The sequence below is a fragment of the Micromys minutus genome (assembly GCF_963924665.1).
Source record: "Micromys minutus genome assembly, chromosome: 14".
NCBI lineage: Eukaryota > Metazoa > Chordata > Mammalia > Rodentia > Muridae > Micromys > Micromys minutus.
The window spans coordinates 47,729,266-47,747,560 of NC_137983.1; the positions used below are offsets into that span (position 1 = coordinate 47,729,266).

Sequence of the window (18,295 nt, forward strand, 5' to 3'; positions counted from 1 at the left end):
CAACGAACACTGTCACAGGGAACCTCAGTCTTTTCTGGGGGTGGGGGGACCGGGACGCTCCATCCCTGGCTTTCACACTGCCAGTGTCTGACTCCCTATGCTTCTACTCTGACCAGGCCTGCTCTGCAGGGCTTCTGGGATGGGACATTACCCACCTCTTTAATTAGAGTGAAAGCTCACCAGGGCCAGAGAAACAATGGGGTTTCAAGCTCTGTTCCTCCCACAGCAGCAGCTCCACAACAGCTCTAACATGAAAACACTGTCCTGGCTGCCAGGACTGTTGATCTCATGGGGACATGTAGCACAATAATTAGCAGACGAAATCCCCTTGTCAACATCAGAATTCGGTTACAAGATCTTCATTTCCCCCAGCACTGGCAATCAAACCCAGGGTCTTGCCCATGACAGGCTTGCCTGCCACTGAGCACCATCGCTACAAACCCAGGGCCCTCACTGCTGAGCTACACACATCTCTGTTTCAAGTTCTGTGCTTGATAAAACAGAATCCTTTAATTTGCACCGTGCATAAAACCAGGGCCCTGTCGAAGTCTCAAATTTCAGGTGAACACAGATTATCTTAAAATGTATTAAGGATCAAAACCAAGCAGGTAAAGTCCTCAGTTTCTGTAAAAGTAAAAAAGGCGGCGGGGGGGGGGGGTGGATGACAGATACTAGCCTACTCTGGAAATGAAGTTCACATGAGGAAGCTGTACTTAATTTACTAATGTAATTCTATAATCCCATGTTAGCTTTTAAATCAGCAAATTGAACCCAGTGTTTTCTGTTGACTCAACAATACCAGATGCCAAACAACCTCCTTCACCGCACATGAAAGATCAACATGCTGGGAAGCCGTATTTTAAAAATCTAAATCACATATCGAGAAATTCCTACTGTTCTTCTTCAAATGCACAATGCGTCAGAAGCATGCCCACTGACCTCTCCACACCTTTATCTCATTCAGTTCTTCCAGAGCACTCAATGTTCCAGTCCCTCCACGGCTATCAGCTGTCCCGGCAGTAGCCTCTGTCTACCATGCTGACTTCAAGTCCACCAGACCCTATGTAAGCTTTGTGATTATTGCTCTTAGAGTTTTATAGCAGGCCTTGTATTCACAAAGGATGGTGCTTTGCTCCTGTCTAGTGATTTTTTTTTATTCTCAATTACCACAGAACAAATACTGTGCCTGAGGACTGCAGAAGGCTTGTTAGTGCCCACACTTCATCCTGAATGACCTCAGATGTCTATGTTATAGTCCAACTGCCCCACATTCACCTGCAAATACATTCTTAAATAAACACAAAGTGCGTGGAATAATTTGCTTTAAAAAAAAAAAAAAACTGGACCTTTTCTTTACTGACATTTCAAATGTTACCCCCTTTCCTGGTTTCCCTCTGGAATGTCTCTATCTGCTCCTCCTCTCCCTGCCTCTATGAATGTCCCCAACCCACCTATTCCTTCACATCTCCCCACCCTGGCATTCCCCTACCCTGGGCTATTGAGCCTTTACAGGGCCAAGGGTCTCTCTCCTCTCCTTGATGCCTGACAAGGCCATCCTCTCTTACATAAGCTGCTGGAGCCATGGGTCCCTCCATGTGTGCCCGTTGATTGGTGGTTTAGTCTCTCTGAGCTCAGTGAGGTCTGGTTGGTTGATACTGATGTGGGGTTGAAAACCCTTTCAGCTCCTTCAGTCCTTTTTCTAACTCCTGCACTGGGGACCCTGTTCTCAGTTCAGTGGTTGGTTGAGAGCATCCCACTCTGTATTTCTCAGGCTCTGGCAGAGCCTCTCAGGAGACAGCTATATCAGGCTCCTGTCAGCTTGCACTTCTTGGCATCCACAATATTGTCTGGGTTTGGTGATTACATATGGGGTGAATCTCTGGATGGAAAAGTCTCTGTATGGCCTTCAGTCTCTGATCCACACTTTGTCTCTGTATTTCCTCCTATAAATATATTGATCCCCCCTTTAAGAAGGACTGAAGCAACTACTCTTTGGTCTTGCAAATTCTTGAGCTTCATGTGGTCTGTGGATTTTATCTTGGGTACTTGGAGCTTTTGGGCTAATATCTATTTATCAGTGAGTGTATACCATGTGTGTTCTTTTGTGATAAGGTTACCATACTCAGGATGATATTCTCTAGTTCCAAGCATTTGACTAAGAATTTCATAAAGTCATTTAATAGCTGAGTAGTACTCCATTGTGTAAATGTACCACATTTTCTGTATCCACCATTCCTCTGTTGAAGGACATCTGAGTTTTTTCCAGCTTCTGGCCTTTACAAACAAGGCTGCTGTAAACATGGTGGACCATGTGCCCCTGTTACATGTTGGAGCATCTTTTGAATATATACCCAAGAGTGGTATAGCTGGGTCCTCAGGTAGTAACTATGTCCAATTTTCTGAGGAACAGCCATACTGGTTTTCAGAGTGGTTGTACCAATATGCAATCCCACCAATAATGGAGGAATGCTCCTCTTTCTCCACATCCTTGCCAGCATCTGCTGTCACCTGAGGTTTTTTATTTTTTATTTTTTTTATTTTTTTTATTTTTTTTTTATCTTAGCCATTCTGACTGGTGTGAGGTGGAATCTTAGGGTAGTTTTAATTTGCATTTCCCTGATGACTAAGGATTTTGAATATTTCTTTAGGTGCTTCTCAGACATTTGATATTCTTCAGTTGAGAATTCTTTGTTTAGCTCTGTTCCCCATTTTTAAATAGGGTTATTTGATTCTCTGGAGTTTCATTTTTCAGGTTCTTTGTATTGGATATTACCTCTCTATCGGATGTAGAATTGGTAGAAAAACCCTTAGCCAGGCTAACCAGAAGGCACAGGGACAGCATCCAAATTAACAAAATCAGAAATAAAAAGGGAGACATAACAATAGGAATAGAAGAAATTCAAAAAAAATCATCAGAAACTACTACAAAAGCCTATACTCAACAAAGCTGGAAAATATGGAGGAAATAGACAATTTTCTAGACAGATACCAGGTACCAAAGTCAAATCAGGATCAGATAAACCATCTAAACAGTCCCATAACCCCTAAAGAAATAGAAACACTCATCAAAAGTCTTCTAACCAAAAAAGGGAGATGGACCAGATGGATTTACTGCAGAATTCAATCAGACCTTCAAAGACGACCTAATACCTATACTCTTCAAACTATTTCAATAAAAAGAAACAGAGGGAACACTACCCAATTCGTTCTATGAAGCAGCAATTAAATTACACTTATACCTAAATCACACAAAGACCCAACAAAGAAAGAGAACCTCAGACCAATCTCCTTTATAAACACAGATGAAAAATACTCAATAAAATTCTCGCAAACTGAATCCAAGAACACATCAAAACAATCATCCATCATGATCAAGTTGAATTCATCCCAGGATGCAGGGATGATTCAATATATGGAATCTATCAACATAATCCACTATATAAACAAACTCAAAAAGAAAAAAAAAAAACCACATGATCATCTCATTAGATACTGAGAAAGCATTTGGCAAAATTCAACACTCCTTCGTGTTAAAAGTCTTGGAAAGATCAGGAATTCAAGGCCTATACCTAAACATAGTAAAAGCAATATACAGCAAACCAGTAGTCAACATCAAACTAAATGGAGAGAAACTTGAAGCAATCCCACTAAAACCAGGAACTAGACAAGGTTGCCCACTTTCTCCCTACCTATTTATTATAGTACTGGAAATCCTAGCCAGAGCAATTAGACAATAAAAAGAGATCAAAGGGATATAAATAGGAAAGGATAAAGTCAAAATATCACTATTTTCGGATGATAAGATAGTTTACTTAAGTGACCCCAAAAATTCCACCAGAGAACTCCTACAGCTGATAGACAACTTCAGCAAAGTAGCTGGATATAAAATTAACTCAAACAAATCAGTAGTCTTCTTCTACTCAAAGAATAAACAGGTTGAGAAAGAAATTAGGAAAACAACACCCTTCATAATAATCACAAACAATATAACCAAGGAAATGAAAGATTTGTATGACAAGAACTTCAAGTCTTTAAAGAAAGAAATTAAAGAAGACCCCAGAAGATGGAAAGGTCTTCCATACTCATGAATTGTAAGGATTAATATAACCTCAAGCTGTATTACAGATCAATTGTGATAAAAACCACATGGTATTGGTACAGAGACAGGCAGGTAAATCAATGGAAATAGAGTTGAAGACCCAGAAATGAACCCACACACCTAAGGTTATTTGATCTTTGAGAAAGGAGCTAAAACCATCCAGTGGAAAAAAGACAGCATTTTCAACAAATGGCGCTGGTTCAAATGCAGGTCAGCATGCAGAAGAATGCAAACTGATCCATTCTTATCACCTGTACAAAGCTCAAGTGAGGATCAAGGACCCCCACATAAAACCAAATACACTCAGGCTACTTAAGAGAAAGTGGGGAAAAGTCTTGAACACATAAGCACAGGGGTAAATTTCCTGAACAGAACACCAATGGCTTATGCTCTAAAATCAAGAATCAGCAAATGGAACCTCATAAACTTGCAAAGCTTCTATAAGGCAAAGGACACTGTCAGTAGGAGAAAAATAACAACCAACAGATTGGGAAAAAATCTTTACCAATCTTACCAATAATTTGCTTTCATTAACACAGAGTAGAACACTATGACATCTGAGAATCCAAAGGTTTGAAGTGACATTTTTACCCACTGACCTCTTTTTCTTTCCCACATTTCTTCAGTTTCTCTTGAGGTCTGACAAGGCCTGTGCAAGAACTGTCTGATCCATTTCTAACACCTGGAAACCAAGCAGAGTGGAGGTTGTTTAGAAACAACAGGCATCGGATACAAATGTAGGTTAAGCTAAACAAAACTTATTCACTGTTTCTGGTCAATGGGAATAGAATAGTGCAGACTCTTAATCACCACCATACCCTCCTTAGAACTTTTAAGAGTTGGTCAGAGGGCTAGAGAGACAACTGACTAATCACAGGCGAGACACTGCTTCAAAGAGGAAGACGAGAGCAATGGCATGCTCTTGGGCCAGACACCATGTACATGTGCTATATAAACACGTGACTATATACAAATATACCATATACATATACAAGCTCAAAAAGCCAAAGACTGTACAGAGCTAGTGGGCAACTCCCTGCAACTTGCTCAATGGTCCAAGAAAATCTTCAAGGTTGATCAGAGCGCTTTACCACATCTGCATGTCTGTACCATTTAAAACAATTCTAAATGACAAAATAATAAGAAAACCCAGCCTGTCAGAGAAGATACTTCTCAGATGCAATCGGCTATGTCAGCTTCACTCTTAGTTCCTGCAGAAGGGTCGTCAGTACAAAGCTTTACTAATCTGCACATATTTGATACTGGTCCCTGCCAGACTTTCACATTAAACCAACTTCTTGCCACAAAGACACACAAGAGATTCCACTGCATTCCATGTGGCTCTGTGACATTCCAGCTGCACAGAACAATGTGTGTGTGTGTGTGTGTGTGTGTGTGAGTGAGAGACAGAGAGAGAGAGAGAGACAGACAGAGAGAGAGAAAGAGAGAGAGAGAGAGAGAGAGAGAGAGAGAGAGAGAGAGAGAGAGAGAGAGAGGGGGGCTTGTCCCTACCACTGCAGCCTTGCCTGAGCTCTCTGTCCTTGTTCTCCAGACTTCTCATTTTAAAGACTGCTTGGGTTTTTAAAGGAGAAAATGCCATGAGACATACATGGAGGGCTGCAGCCGAGGAAGGTAATGCCAGCTAAACTGCATATCCCACCTATATGCTGGTTCAAATATTGGCAAAGACGACAAGAAGCTGCCACTCCAGATGCCCAATGCAGATACTAGAGATGCAAATATGGTCCAAGGCAAAATCATAAAAACACCTCCAGAAACTAAGGTGCACACCACAAGGAAGTCTACTTTACAGACAATGGGGCCATGTGATAAAACTGAGAATGACCCACGTCTGAAGAGTAGCACTTGTGAATTTCCATTGTTCAAAACAAATTGTATCTAAATAAAAAGAGGGGGCAGCAAGATGGCTCAGTGAGTGGAGGATCCTGAGTCTGATTCCCAAACCCTACATGGTACAAGGTTGGCTAGAACTGCCTCCTGGGAGTTGTCCTGACTTATATGTGCGTGCACCCCCCCCTGCACCTTTGCACAATGCATACACAATACACCATAAATAAATGTAAAATGAATCATAAACTCAAAAACACCGAATAATAGTTGAAGTGTTTTCCGGAATTCAAACTAGTTGTTATTTGTATCCTGGGCCTTATAAACATTAAGGTCAACATTCTTTGCCTATAAATGTCTAAACTGGATCCCTTTGGAGACAAACCAAGCCCACGCTAATCCCCTTCCTCTTCGGGCATCATGTAACTGTCATGTCCCTCTCAGTTTCACATAACGGCCCACCCACAGAAGCCCTTAGTGGCTTTAGGAGGATGGACTGAGCAAGCAGGTAGAGGGTTAATGAGAGTCTGCTCTAGGAGGTAGTGAACGCTTTTTGCCTGGTAAGTGACACCAGCATTTCTCTATTACTTCCTAATGCCTCTAACAATCCAAACAAACAATCAAACAAAGAAACAAACATCTTGGCTCCTAACTGGCAGGGAACACATACAGAACTTTTTAAAATCATCTTTCAGATCTCAGGTTAAAAGTGATTTAGGGATAAAATATTCATAAGGGGACATAAGACCCCAAGTCACAGCATAAAGCAAGCACATAGCTCTCAACACACCTCACCTGCTCTACCATGGGAGGTTGCTTACTTATGTCCCAACGTCGCCAGGCTCTGAGCTGGCTATGGGGCCAGTCAGGTCCCATCTCTCAGCACCGTCCCCTGGCTATCCTGTCTGTCCTGCAGTGCTGTCTTTCACAGGCTGTCACATCTGTGCTGCAGTGTGCACACACACCCACCACCCCGGACACCATGAGGTCCATGATACCATCTATCCCCACATTGCTAAGTCAATGTCCCTTCTCTGGTCCTGTATAGACAGATACAACCAGTTAACAAATATCTCTTTGGAGTGTCTTAGGTGAAGCCTGGCCTCCTGCCCACAGTCAGCCTCCAGCAAACTGCTGCTCCTCCAAGAGACAGTCTGATGGATGTCTTAAAAAGCCCTAACTGGGTATGTGATAAGGAGGATTTATCTCCTGTTCCAGAGACTCAAAGATATTGATCCCAACTAGACACAGATAATTGGCTTCTGGTGAACCTCCCCCACTACTCCCTTGTGGCTTGCAGACAGCAGCCTTGTAGCTTCCTGTCCATATGGGTAAGGGGACTGGAAGAATTTCTAGTGTTTTTTAGTCTTTATGAAACACCAGTCCCATCATAAGGGCCCAGCCTTGAGATCTCATCTGAATGCAGTCTTCTTCCAAAGGCCCAATTTCCAAATACTCTCATCTAGGCTCAGGGGCTTGGGGTGAGGTGGACACAGTGTTCTCCATCCACACTATAAATGCTAGGTGCCTTCATTTTCATTCTAGCCTCATTCATTGTATACATGCTGTGTTGCCCTACTTTTCATCATCTAGCAGAAGGGCACTGTGGAACAGGAGAATTCCAGCACCTTAGAGGCTGAGGTAGAAAGGCTGCTCCAAGGTCAGGCTGGGCTGTAGAGCAAGATGATGTCTCAAGAAACAAAAACATGTAAGAAAAAAAAAATCCAGCTCCAACATTTTTAGTTATATTAAACTCAAACCTCAAAAAGCACACGCATGAGCAGACAGACAGACAGACACACGGTCCACAAGATTCTGAGTGTGTCATCTTCACATACAACCATTATTAGCACATCCGATTGATTCAGTAACTCCCTGCATCACAGGAGTCGCTGGTCCTGATAAGCCCAGAGCTGCCATAGGCACTGACCCCCAGCCTCCCAAGATCAGCACAGGCCGTCCCAGTCCCTCCCATCACAGACTAATTTAGGGTTACACATCTGGCAGAAATGACTGTATTTGTATGACTCTATACTTCAATAGCGACTCATACAAAGTACATGTTTGGCCCCACCAAAACACTGGTGTCACCCACTCCTGTGCTAACAATTGCCACAGCTGAGAGACGAGCCCACAAGCTCGTTTTGAAATGCCTTGGTGACTAACAGTATGGATGAAGCCAATGAGCTGTAACTGAAGTCTCAAGCAGTCAAGAAAGCCTCCCATTGGGTAACGTTTGGATTCAAGAACGGGTTGGCAGGAATATTATAAAACACTCCCCAACCACGCATTCGCAGGGCATGAATATCTGTTATTTGCTGAAGCTTGTATCCCTGAAGACAATGCCCAGATCTTGAACCCTAAATAATCTATGATGAAACAGAGATATTAGGTAGTTCGAGCACACATTAACTTTTATAGAGGCTTGCCCCAAACAGGACACTAAGTTAAGGGACACGGGATGGGCCTCCAACAGTTCTACTTGAAAAGCTTTCCCCCATTTCGTTGGACAACAATGTTTATGCATCTGGAATTTGTCTTCTGTAAGATCTGGTAGCCAGACCTGCTGTAAGGACAATGGTCCAGCATCAACCCCCAACAGCTGGTAACTGTAAAAGAATCCAATAGTTGGAAGTGGCCAAACTGTGCAGATAAATGAACACACATGTATAAAACGCTGACGTGAAATTCCACCACACACTGCACAGGATCAAATCTGCACTGAATCAATGGCCAGACATGGAGTACAGTATGGAAGGTACTAACTCTGCCGGTATTCAAATGAGACGTGGCGCTCCTGCATCAGCATCCTGGTGAGAGGCGTGCAGGAGCTTTATTCTGTTCTCAGGGCATCTGGTAGACTTTATCTACAGGGGGATTCAGACTGACTGCGTGTGGGAGCAGAGAGGGAAGAATGTCACCTCAATATTCACCAAGCTGCTTTTCGTACTTCCTGTCTTGCCCCATCAAAAGATAAGCGAAGCCTGGTGTGTTGCCAAAGACCTGCAGTCACAGCAGCACTGAGGCTGAGACAGGATGATTATTAACTGTAGGCCAAGTATGTCACACAGTAAGATCTTGCTTCCAAATAAATAAAACAGAAAGAAAGACGTCCATCCCCACACAACTGGGGTGCAGACTTACTTTTTGAATTCAGACTACATACAGTTCCTACATTTCCCAGACCTAATGAAAGAACCAAGCTATATCCTAACTGCAAGATCTTTACCTGTGAGATCCAAGAACTCTGTCCTATCTCCCCACTACTGAGCGATGCTTGTAACAAGATAAGGAAGGACCTGCTGGGAGACACCTATGACACACTGCCTTAGGGCCTACTAGGCTTGAAAATCGTTCCCTTTGGAACTGACATCAGACTGGGACAAGACCAGTCTTTGTGAAAAGGCGCCCTCAAGAATGAGGTGCATAACACCAGACACAATAACCTTAAGGAATTGTTTGCAATCAGTTTAGGTGATGGGAAACTCACCTATCAGAGTTCCAATTAAATTACAAGGTCAGTTTTTCCCTCCCAAGAAATCTGCTTGAGAGCAGACATGCATTCCAAGACTATACTCAATTTAGTGTTTCATCAATGAAAGTTTTCTAAGAATGTTTTGTCTCTAATTATCTGTATTTTATAATTACCTACATTTATCTATATCTGTATCCTTTTGGTTCATTACAGAAAATTCCACTGATTCTCAACACAGATTACACTAAAAGAAACAAGTATCTGCTGTGAGCAGGATGTCTTACATATTGTTAGGAGTTTCTAAAAGGCCCATTTAAAGAAAAAGGATAATATGGTTCTATGTATATGAGAGAATCCTTTAAATGTATTTTGTTTGCATGTTTATATACACATAGTTATCTGGAAAGGAATAGTGTTGACAGTAATTGCTTCTAGCAAACACACTAAGCCACAGTTTGTCCTTCTGAGTATCCAGGGTAACAGAGAAAACAAATCGGATTTGGTTACTCCAGCTCAGAATGCCTAGCAGCTTCTCCTCCCACTATAAAACAAACTGAAACGCTCTGTCTCAACTCAGAGGGAAGGTCCCAAGGATCTGATTGCTGCCACACTTGTGGTCACTGTCCCTACCTCGGAGGCTCAACGATGCAGCACTTGGCCTCCTCCTTCCTGCAGGACATTTATTTAGTCATTGGTACTTAACCTCCAGTAGACACAAGCACTCTCTCTCCCCTGGCCTAAAGTCAGTAGAGCCTCCTCAGAGGAGCCTTCTGGGTACCTGGTGAATTCACCTATACTCTCGAGCCTCACTGTTTTCCTAATTACTCACTGTTGGGTCCAACGTTTCAATTCCCCAAACTCCAAGAGGCAGTATATATAGTCAGAAATGGCCCCACCTGCACTACAGGAGGACTTCTGAAAGTTGGATAAAAGTCAGCACTCCACAGGAACCTGCGACACTGGTTTCATCTGCCTAAAGGAGTCTTTCCCCTTAACGGAACATTCGGCTCCAGTGACATGTACTAACGGCTGCATGGCGAAGCCCATGCTGGCACCAGGCTCCCTCAGCATCAGCTGTTAAACATTCCGAAGTGCATGCCATAGCCCTTCACCCTTGCCCAGGCTGCACTTTTCCCAGACGCCACTGTTCTCTTTATAACCGAGCTTTTACTCCTTCTAGGCTAGTCTCACATACTGACTCTCTTCACACTCTCATTCTCTTCCTGACCTCTCATCCCATTATCTCTCACTTCTACTCTCCTTCTCCCCCAGCCGTGGCCATGTCTAGTCTAGGCCTCTTTCTCTCTAGGCTGTGCACTCTTCCAGTTGCCTTTGGCTATACTCTCTCACGTCCACCACAAAAATCTCAAGCCAGTCCCTGGATCGGTCATGTCTGCACCCCCTGAAATACACTACTAGCTGACACCATGTCCTATCTGGATGTACCATCTGTCTTCTTCTAGGAATTTAGAAACTTTTGGGGCTAAGGGTGCATATGGTTTCCTTCTTGGCTCTCTTCTTACAAACTAGAAGCATGTGAGGTGTAACAGGTCTACAACTAAACTTTAATAGCAATTCAAGAGTTAACACAGGCTTTTGTGGCCAAGAGAGAGGGCCAGGTGGCCACCATCAAGACTCAGGACATGCATGCAGATGGCTGAACTCCCAGAACAGCCTCACAAGTGCTCTCCCACTTGAGCCCACAGAGAAAGAACCAAGTCACTGCCATAAGAACTCACTGCCTGTCCACAAAGAGCCAAACACCCAGGAGCAATCTCCTTCCTGAGCCCGTGGGCCCTCAGACCCACAGGAGAGACAAGCTCCAGTTAGAGACAAGGTCACCTCTAATCACAGATAACAAGATGGCAAGAGGAATGTGAAAGAACCTAAGCAATGGAAACCAAGACAACCTGGCAACATCAGAACCCAGCTCTCCCACCACAGCAAGTAGTGGATGTCCAAACACCAGAAAAACAAGCCTTAGACTTGAAATAATACTTCATGATGATGATGAAGATCTTCGAGAAGCGCATGAATAACTCCCTTAAACAATTACAGAAGAATACACATAAACAAATAGAAGCTCTTAAAAAGGAAACACAAAAATCACTCAAAGAACTACAGGAAAACACAACCAAACAGGTGAAGGAATTAAAAGTGAAAATAGAAACAATAAAGAAAAAAAAAAAAAAACCAACCCTGGAGATAGAAAACCTAAGCAAGAAATCAGGAGTCATAGATGCAAGCATCACCAACAGAATACAGGAAATTGGAGAGAGAATCTCAAGAGCAGAAGATAACATAGAAAACACTGGTGCAAAAGACAAAGAAAATGCAAATATCAAAAAGATTCTAACCCAAAACATCCAGGAAATCCATGACACAATGAGAAGACCAAACCTAAAGATAATAGGTGTAGAAGAGAATGAAGACTCCCAGCTAAAAGGCACAGTAAATATCTTCAACAAAATCATAGAAGAAAATTTCCCTACCCTTAAGAACAAGATAACCATGAACATAAAAGAAGCCTACAGAACTCCAAGTAGACTGGACAAGAAAAGAAACTCCTCCTGACACACAATAGTCAAAACACCAAATGTTCAAAACAAAGAATTCTAAAAGCAGTAAGGGAAAAAGGACAAGTAACATATAAAGGCAGACCAATCAGAATTACACCAGACTTCAACAGAGAATATGAAAGCTAGAAGATCCTAGACAGACATCATACAGACCCTAAGAGAACACAAATGCCAGCCCAGGTTACTATATCCAGCAAAACTCCCGATTACCATAGATGGAGAAACCAAGATATTCCAAGGCAAAACCAAATTTATACAATATCTGTCTACAAATCCAGCCCTACAAAGAATAATAGATGGAAAACTCCAATACAAGGAGAGAAACTATACCCTAGGAAAAGCAAAACAACAATCATGCAAGAAAACCAAAAGAAGAAAAGCACACAAACATAAGTCTACCTTTAAAAACAAAAATAACAGGAAACAACAATCACTATTCCATATCTCTTAACATCAATGGACTCAATTCCCCAATAAAAAGAAATAGACTATCAGACTGGATAAGTAAACAGGACCCAGCATTTTGCTAAATACAGGAAACTCATCTCAGAAACAAAGACAGACACTACCTCAGAGTAAAAGGCTGGAAAAAAAACCTTCCAAGCAATTGATCCCAGCAAACAAGCTGGAGTAGCTATTCTAAAATCAAATAAAACAGATTTTCAACCAAAAGTTATCAAAAAAGATAAGGATACTTTTTACTCATCACAGGACAAAAATCTATCAAGATGAACACTTAATCTTGAACATCTATGCTCCAAATACAAGGGCACCTACATTCATAAAGCTCAAAACATACATTGTACCACACACAATAATAGTGGGAGACTTTAACACCCCACTCTCATCAATGGACAGATCATGGAAGCAGAAACTGAACACAGACACAGTGAAACTACCAGACATTATAAACCAATTGGAATTAACAGACATCTACAGAACATTTCATCCTAAAACAAAAGAACATACCTTCTTCTCAGCACCTCATGGTACCTCCTCCAAAACTGACCATATAGTCAGTCACAAAACAGGCCTCAACACATATAAGATCTAAATACTCTCATGCATCCTATCAGATCACCACGGACTAAGGCTTGTCTTTCGTAACAACAAAGACAACAAAAAGCCCACAAACACATGGAAGCTGAACAATGCTCTACTCAATGATAACATGGTCAAAAAAGAAATCAAAGATTTCTTAGAATTTAATGAAAATGACACCACTACATACCCAAACTTATGGGATGCAATGAAAGAAGCACTAAGAGGAAAACTCATAGCTCTGAATGCCTCCAAAAAGAAACTGGAGAGCATACAATAGCAGTTGACAGCACACCTGAAAGCTCTAGAACACAAAGAAGCAGATACACCCAAGAGTTGTAGACAGCAGGAAACAATCAAACTCAGAACAGAAATCAACCAAATAAAAACAAAAAGAACTATACAAAGAATCAACAAAACCAAGAGCTGGTTCTTTGAGAAAAATCAACAAGACCAATAAACCCTTAGCCAAACTAACTAGAGGGCACAAAGAAAGTATCCAAATTAACAAAATCAGAAATGAAAGGGGAGACATAGCAACAGAAACTGAAGAAATTCAAGAAATCATCAGATCCTACTACAAAGGCCTCTATTCAACAAAACTAGAAAATTTGGAGAAAATGGACAAATTTCTAGACAGATACCAGATACCAAAGTTAAATCAGGATCAGATAAACCATCCAAACAGTCCCATAACACCTAAAAAAATAGAAGCAGTCATCCAAAGCCTCCCAAGCTAAAAAGTCCAGGACCAGATGGGTTCAGTGCAGAATTCTATCAGACTCTCAATACCAATACTTTTCAAAGTATTCCACAAAACAGAAACAGAAAGAACACTACCCAACTCCTTCTTCAAAGCCACAATTACACTCATACCTAAACCACACAAAGACACTACAAAGAAAGAGAACTTCAGACCAATTTCCCTCATGAACATCAATGCAAAAATACTCAATAAAATTCTCACAAACCGAATCCAAGAACACATCAAAACTATCATCGATCATGATTAAGTAGGCTTCATCCCAAGGATGCAGGGATGGTTTAATTTATGAAAATCCATTAACATAATCCACCATATAAACAAACTCAAAGAAAAACAAAAAACACATGATCATCTCACTAGATGCTGAAAAAGCATTTGACAAAATTAACACCCCTTTATGATAAAAAGTTTTGGAAAGATCAGGAGGAACCCCAGGCCCACACCTTAACAAGTAGCCAACATCAAACTAAATGGAGAGAAACTTTAAGCAACCCCATTAAAGTCAGGGACTAGACAAGGCTGTCTACTCTCCCCCTACCTATTCAATATAGTACTGGAAGTCCTGGCTGGAGCAATTAGACAACAAAAGGAAATCAAAAGGATACAAATCGGAAAGGAAGAAGTAAAAATATCACTATTTGCTGATGATATGATACTTAAGTGACCCCAAAAATTCCACCAGAGAACTTCTACAACTGATAAACAACTTCAACAAAGTGGCTGGTTATAAAATTAACTCAAACAAATCAGTAGCCGTCCTTTACTCAAAGGATAACATGCTGAGGAAGAAATTAGGGAAAAGATTCCCTTCACAATGGTCACAAACAACATGAAATACCTTGGTTGGTGTGACCTGAACTAAGCAAGTGAAATATCTGTATGACAAGAACTTCAAATCGCTAAAGAAGGAAACTGAAGATCTCTGAAGATGGAAAGATTTCCCATGCTCATGTATTGGAAGGATCAACATTGTAAAAATGGCCATCTTACCAAAAGCAAAAACTCAGGTGACTGCAGATGCTATGGAGGAGAAAGAGGAACACTCCTCACTGTTGGTGGGGTTGTAAGCTGGTACAACCACTCTGGTAATCAGTCTGGCGGTACCTCAGAAAATTGGAATAGCTGAAAACCCAGCTATTCCATTCCTGGGCATATACCCTAAAGATGCTCCAACATATAACAAGGACACATGCTCCACCATTTTTATAGCAGCCTTACTTATAATAGCCTGAAGCTGGAAAGAACCCAGATGTCCTTCAACAGATGAATGGATACAGAAAGTGCAGTACATTTACACAATGGAGTACTACTCAGCTATTAGAAACAATAACTTCATGAAATTCCTTGACAAATGGATGAAACTAGAGACTATCATCCTGGGTGAGGTGACCCAGTCACAAAAGAACACACATGTTATGCAGTCACTGATAGGTGGATACTAGCCCCATAAAGCTCTGAATACCCAAGAAACAATTCACAGAAACATTATGAAGCTCAAAAAGAAGGAAGGTCAAAATGGGAATACCTCAGTCCTTCTTAGAAGGGAAAACAAAATACCCTCGGGAAGAAACACAAGGTCAAATAGAAGAACAGGGACTGAAGAAAAGATCATTCAGAGGCCACCTCACCCGGGCATCCACCACATATCCAGCTACAAAATTCCAGCACTATAGCTGATGCCAAGAAGTACTTACTGGCAAGAACCAGATAGAGATGCCTCCTCAGGGATTCTGTCAGAGTCATATAGATAAAGCTGAGCATGCTTGCAGCTGACCATTGGGCTGAACCCAGGGACCCCATTGAGGGTGCTAAAGAAAGGACTGAAGGAGCTGAAAGGGATTGCAACCTCATGGGAAGAACAACATTATCAATCCACCAAATCCTCCCAAACTTTCATGGAGTAAAACACCCTCTGTGCACACATTGAGAGACCTATTGATCCAGTTGCATATGTAGCTGAAGATGTCAGTGTCTAGCATTAATGTGAGAAGAGACCTTTGGTCCAGGGAGGGCACATTTTCCCAATGTAGGGGAATGCCAAGGCAATGGAGTTGAGAGCATGATTGGGAGGGAGTGACAGGAAGGCAAATGGGGGTAGGGGGAATGGGAGCGGAGCAGGGGAAAGGGATAACATCTCAAATGTAAATACAGAGTATGTAATAAAATAAAAAGAAAAAAAAGAATTAACACAGGCAGAAAGTGAGAAATTCTGATGGGAAAGTTTATTCTTTTTAACAAAGGAAACTTGTTTATTCATAAAATTATAGAATAAAAATGTAAAGCTAATGATTACACCCCACTGTTTCAATACCAGTTACTGACCAACTTGATAATTTATTTTTAGAAGGCTAACTGCACACTATCTTAGAGTCAACAAGTCCACGTGGGGTGCAAGTGGCACTGAACAGCCTTTCATTTCAATTAGAGGCACCTGGATGGTCTGTCTAGCTGACATTCAGAACAGCCTTCCTGGCTCCAGTTTGAGCAAGTATGGAATTTCCACTTCAGACCAAAGATTTATGGTTGTATCTAGGGTGGATCCCCAAAGAGATGATAGGCTGAAATCCAGGTTGGACTGTTGGTGGACAATATAAAACTATCCATGAGTCTTCTTAATGTCACTGAGTATAAAAAAGTGCTTAGGTTTAGGCTAAGATGTGTTTCTGTGCCTTAGGAGCTCATGCTGTCTTGTGGTAGTGACTTGCTAAGATTCGAACTGGGTCACACCCATCTGCCTGTGCACCAGCAAGCTGGCCCATTCATAATCGGCAAGTCTCCCAGTGTCCTCTAACTACTGGAGTGCCACCCAGTGCCCTTGCCCTCCATGCTATTTGTGAAGCCTGATGTTCAGGACTGAAGACAGGAAGGTTGAGCCCTGGATGAAGAAACACATTCTTCTAACGGGAACACCTGCAGTGCTAGGGTTTAGGGTGTACTAGGCTGTTTGGAACCAGTTATGTTCCACTTAAATTATATTTACATATCATATAACATTCAAATGCTTTATAAAAAAGATAAAAACTCAGAACTCAAGACAGGATATTCTGAACTGTTAAAACACTATACTTTTTTTATTTACTAGACTCTGTGTAATTTTATATATTTTGAAGACACATATTAACTGTGATATAACAAAATACTATTATGAATATAATTTTAATTATTCAAAAGCCAAGCCATTTATCAGCTTAAACCCTAAAAATAATTTAATTGATGCTGAGCCAATTTAGGTGAGTTTATCCTCAAGCAGCCAGAACTGTGATTATTTCAGCCCAACACAGCTGTCCTAACACCAGTGACTGAAACCACCTCAAATGCAGAAATGATGAAGAGTCAGTTTGGTCACATTCAACTTTAGCCAAACGTACATAATGGTCAAAGCTAAGAGTCTAACTTTGCTTACAAAATTTGCTGATATTTTTGCTACCTTTGCCTAAATTCCTATAATCATATACTTATTATTATGTTGTTCAACAAATAAATCACTATAATTATAATTGAATTACAGATAGGAATAAACAAACCAATTTGAATGGTAGTCTTGATGCAAAATAAGTAGGAATCAAAGCCATACCAAATTCTTATTTGAGGGCTGGAGAGAGTTCCATAACTAAATTTTTAATTGAGCAAAATGTCCTAAAAATGTTTGTTCTTATTTAACATTGCCCAAAGTTTCAGGGCCCAAAGTAAAAAATAGTGATGACATATTTCAAAACTTTTTCATAGTTCTTGTTAGCAAACTCATGGCTGATGCTCTCTAGAGTTTTATAGTAGAAACATGCCAGGTCCAAAGGGTATCTCCATTCCCCACATCCAAGAGGGCAAACCTAGTGACTTGGCCAAAAATTGAGTATGTGCCCAGCTCAACCTGGATAGATAAGAGCCAGCATTCCTCATGAACTTGTGAAATCAGTTCCCATCAGCCTAGAGTTGTTTTCCTTATGTGCAGCAGAAGGGACACTGACTTGTATCTGTGGCTGCTTGTCAAAGCCCGTGCTGGCTGACAGGCTCCCTCATGATAGCACTTAGTCTACAAGCCCCGACCCTGGCTGGCCCCAGGTACTCCTGCTAGTCTCAGCTTCCCTCTCCATCTCTTGCAGGCCACTTGTTCCCTTACTGCTCTTCCTTTGTACTCTTTGCCTCTTGCTCTTCTCTCTTCTCTGACAGACAGCTGGGGCCATAGCCAGTCTGCTTCTCTTTCTGTACTGGATCTTCCAGACACTTCTGGATACTTTCTTATTTACAACAAAAACTTCCTAATTATAGAGCGGTCATTTGGCTGTTTCTTTACTGCACCCCTCACATATAAGTCCTTGCTAAATGAACCCAAATTAAAAAAAGAAAATAAATTCCTCTTGCAGTTATGTCATGCTAAGTGAGAGATGCACATAGAAGCCTGGGGAGGTCTATTCATGGCAAGACATTTGACCAGAAAGCTAGAGCCTGCCACCTATCCCTCAAGAACATCATTGGAAAATATCAAATGT

At 41.4% G+C, this 18,295-nt stretch overlaps 1 protein-coding gene across 5 annotated transcripts in view; it reads right to left on the reverse strand.

Annotated features, from left to right (window-relative positions):
• The window catches only part of MCPH1 (microcephalin 1), a 189,839-nt gene that overhangs the window by 148,202 nt on the left and 23,342 nt on the right, over nucleotides 1–18,295 (reverse strand). For all 5 annotated transcript variants that reach the window (XM_080928880.1, XM_080928878.1, XM_080928879.1 and 2 more), the window contains one exon: nucleotides 4,699–4,781. In XM_080928880.1, the coding sequence (XP_080785006.1) occupies nucleotides 4,699–4,781 (83 nt within the window). The remainder of the gene's footprint in view (nucleotides 1–4,698; nucleotides 4,782–18,295) is intronic.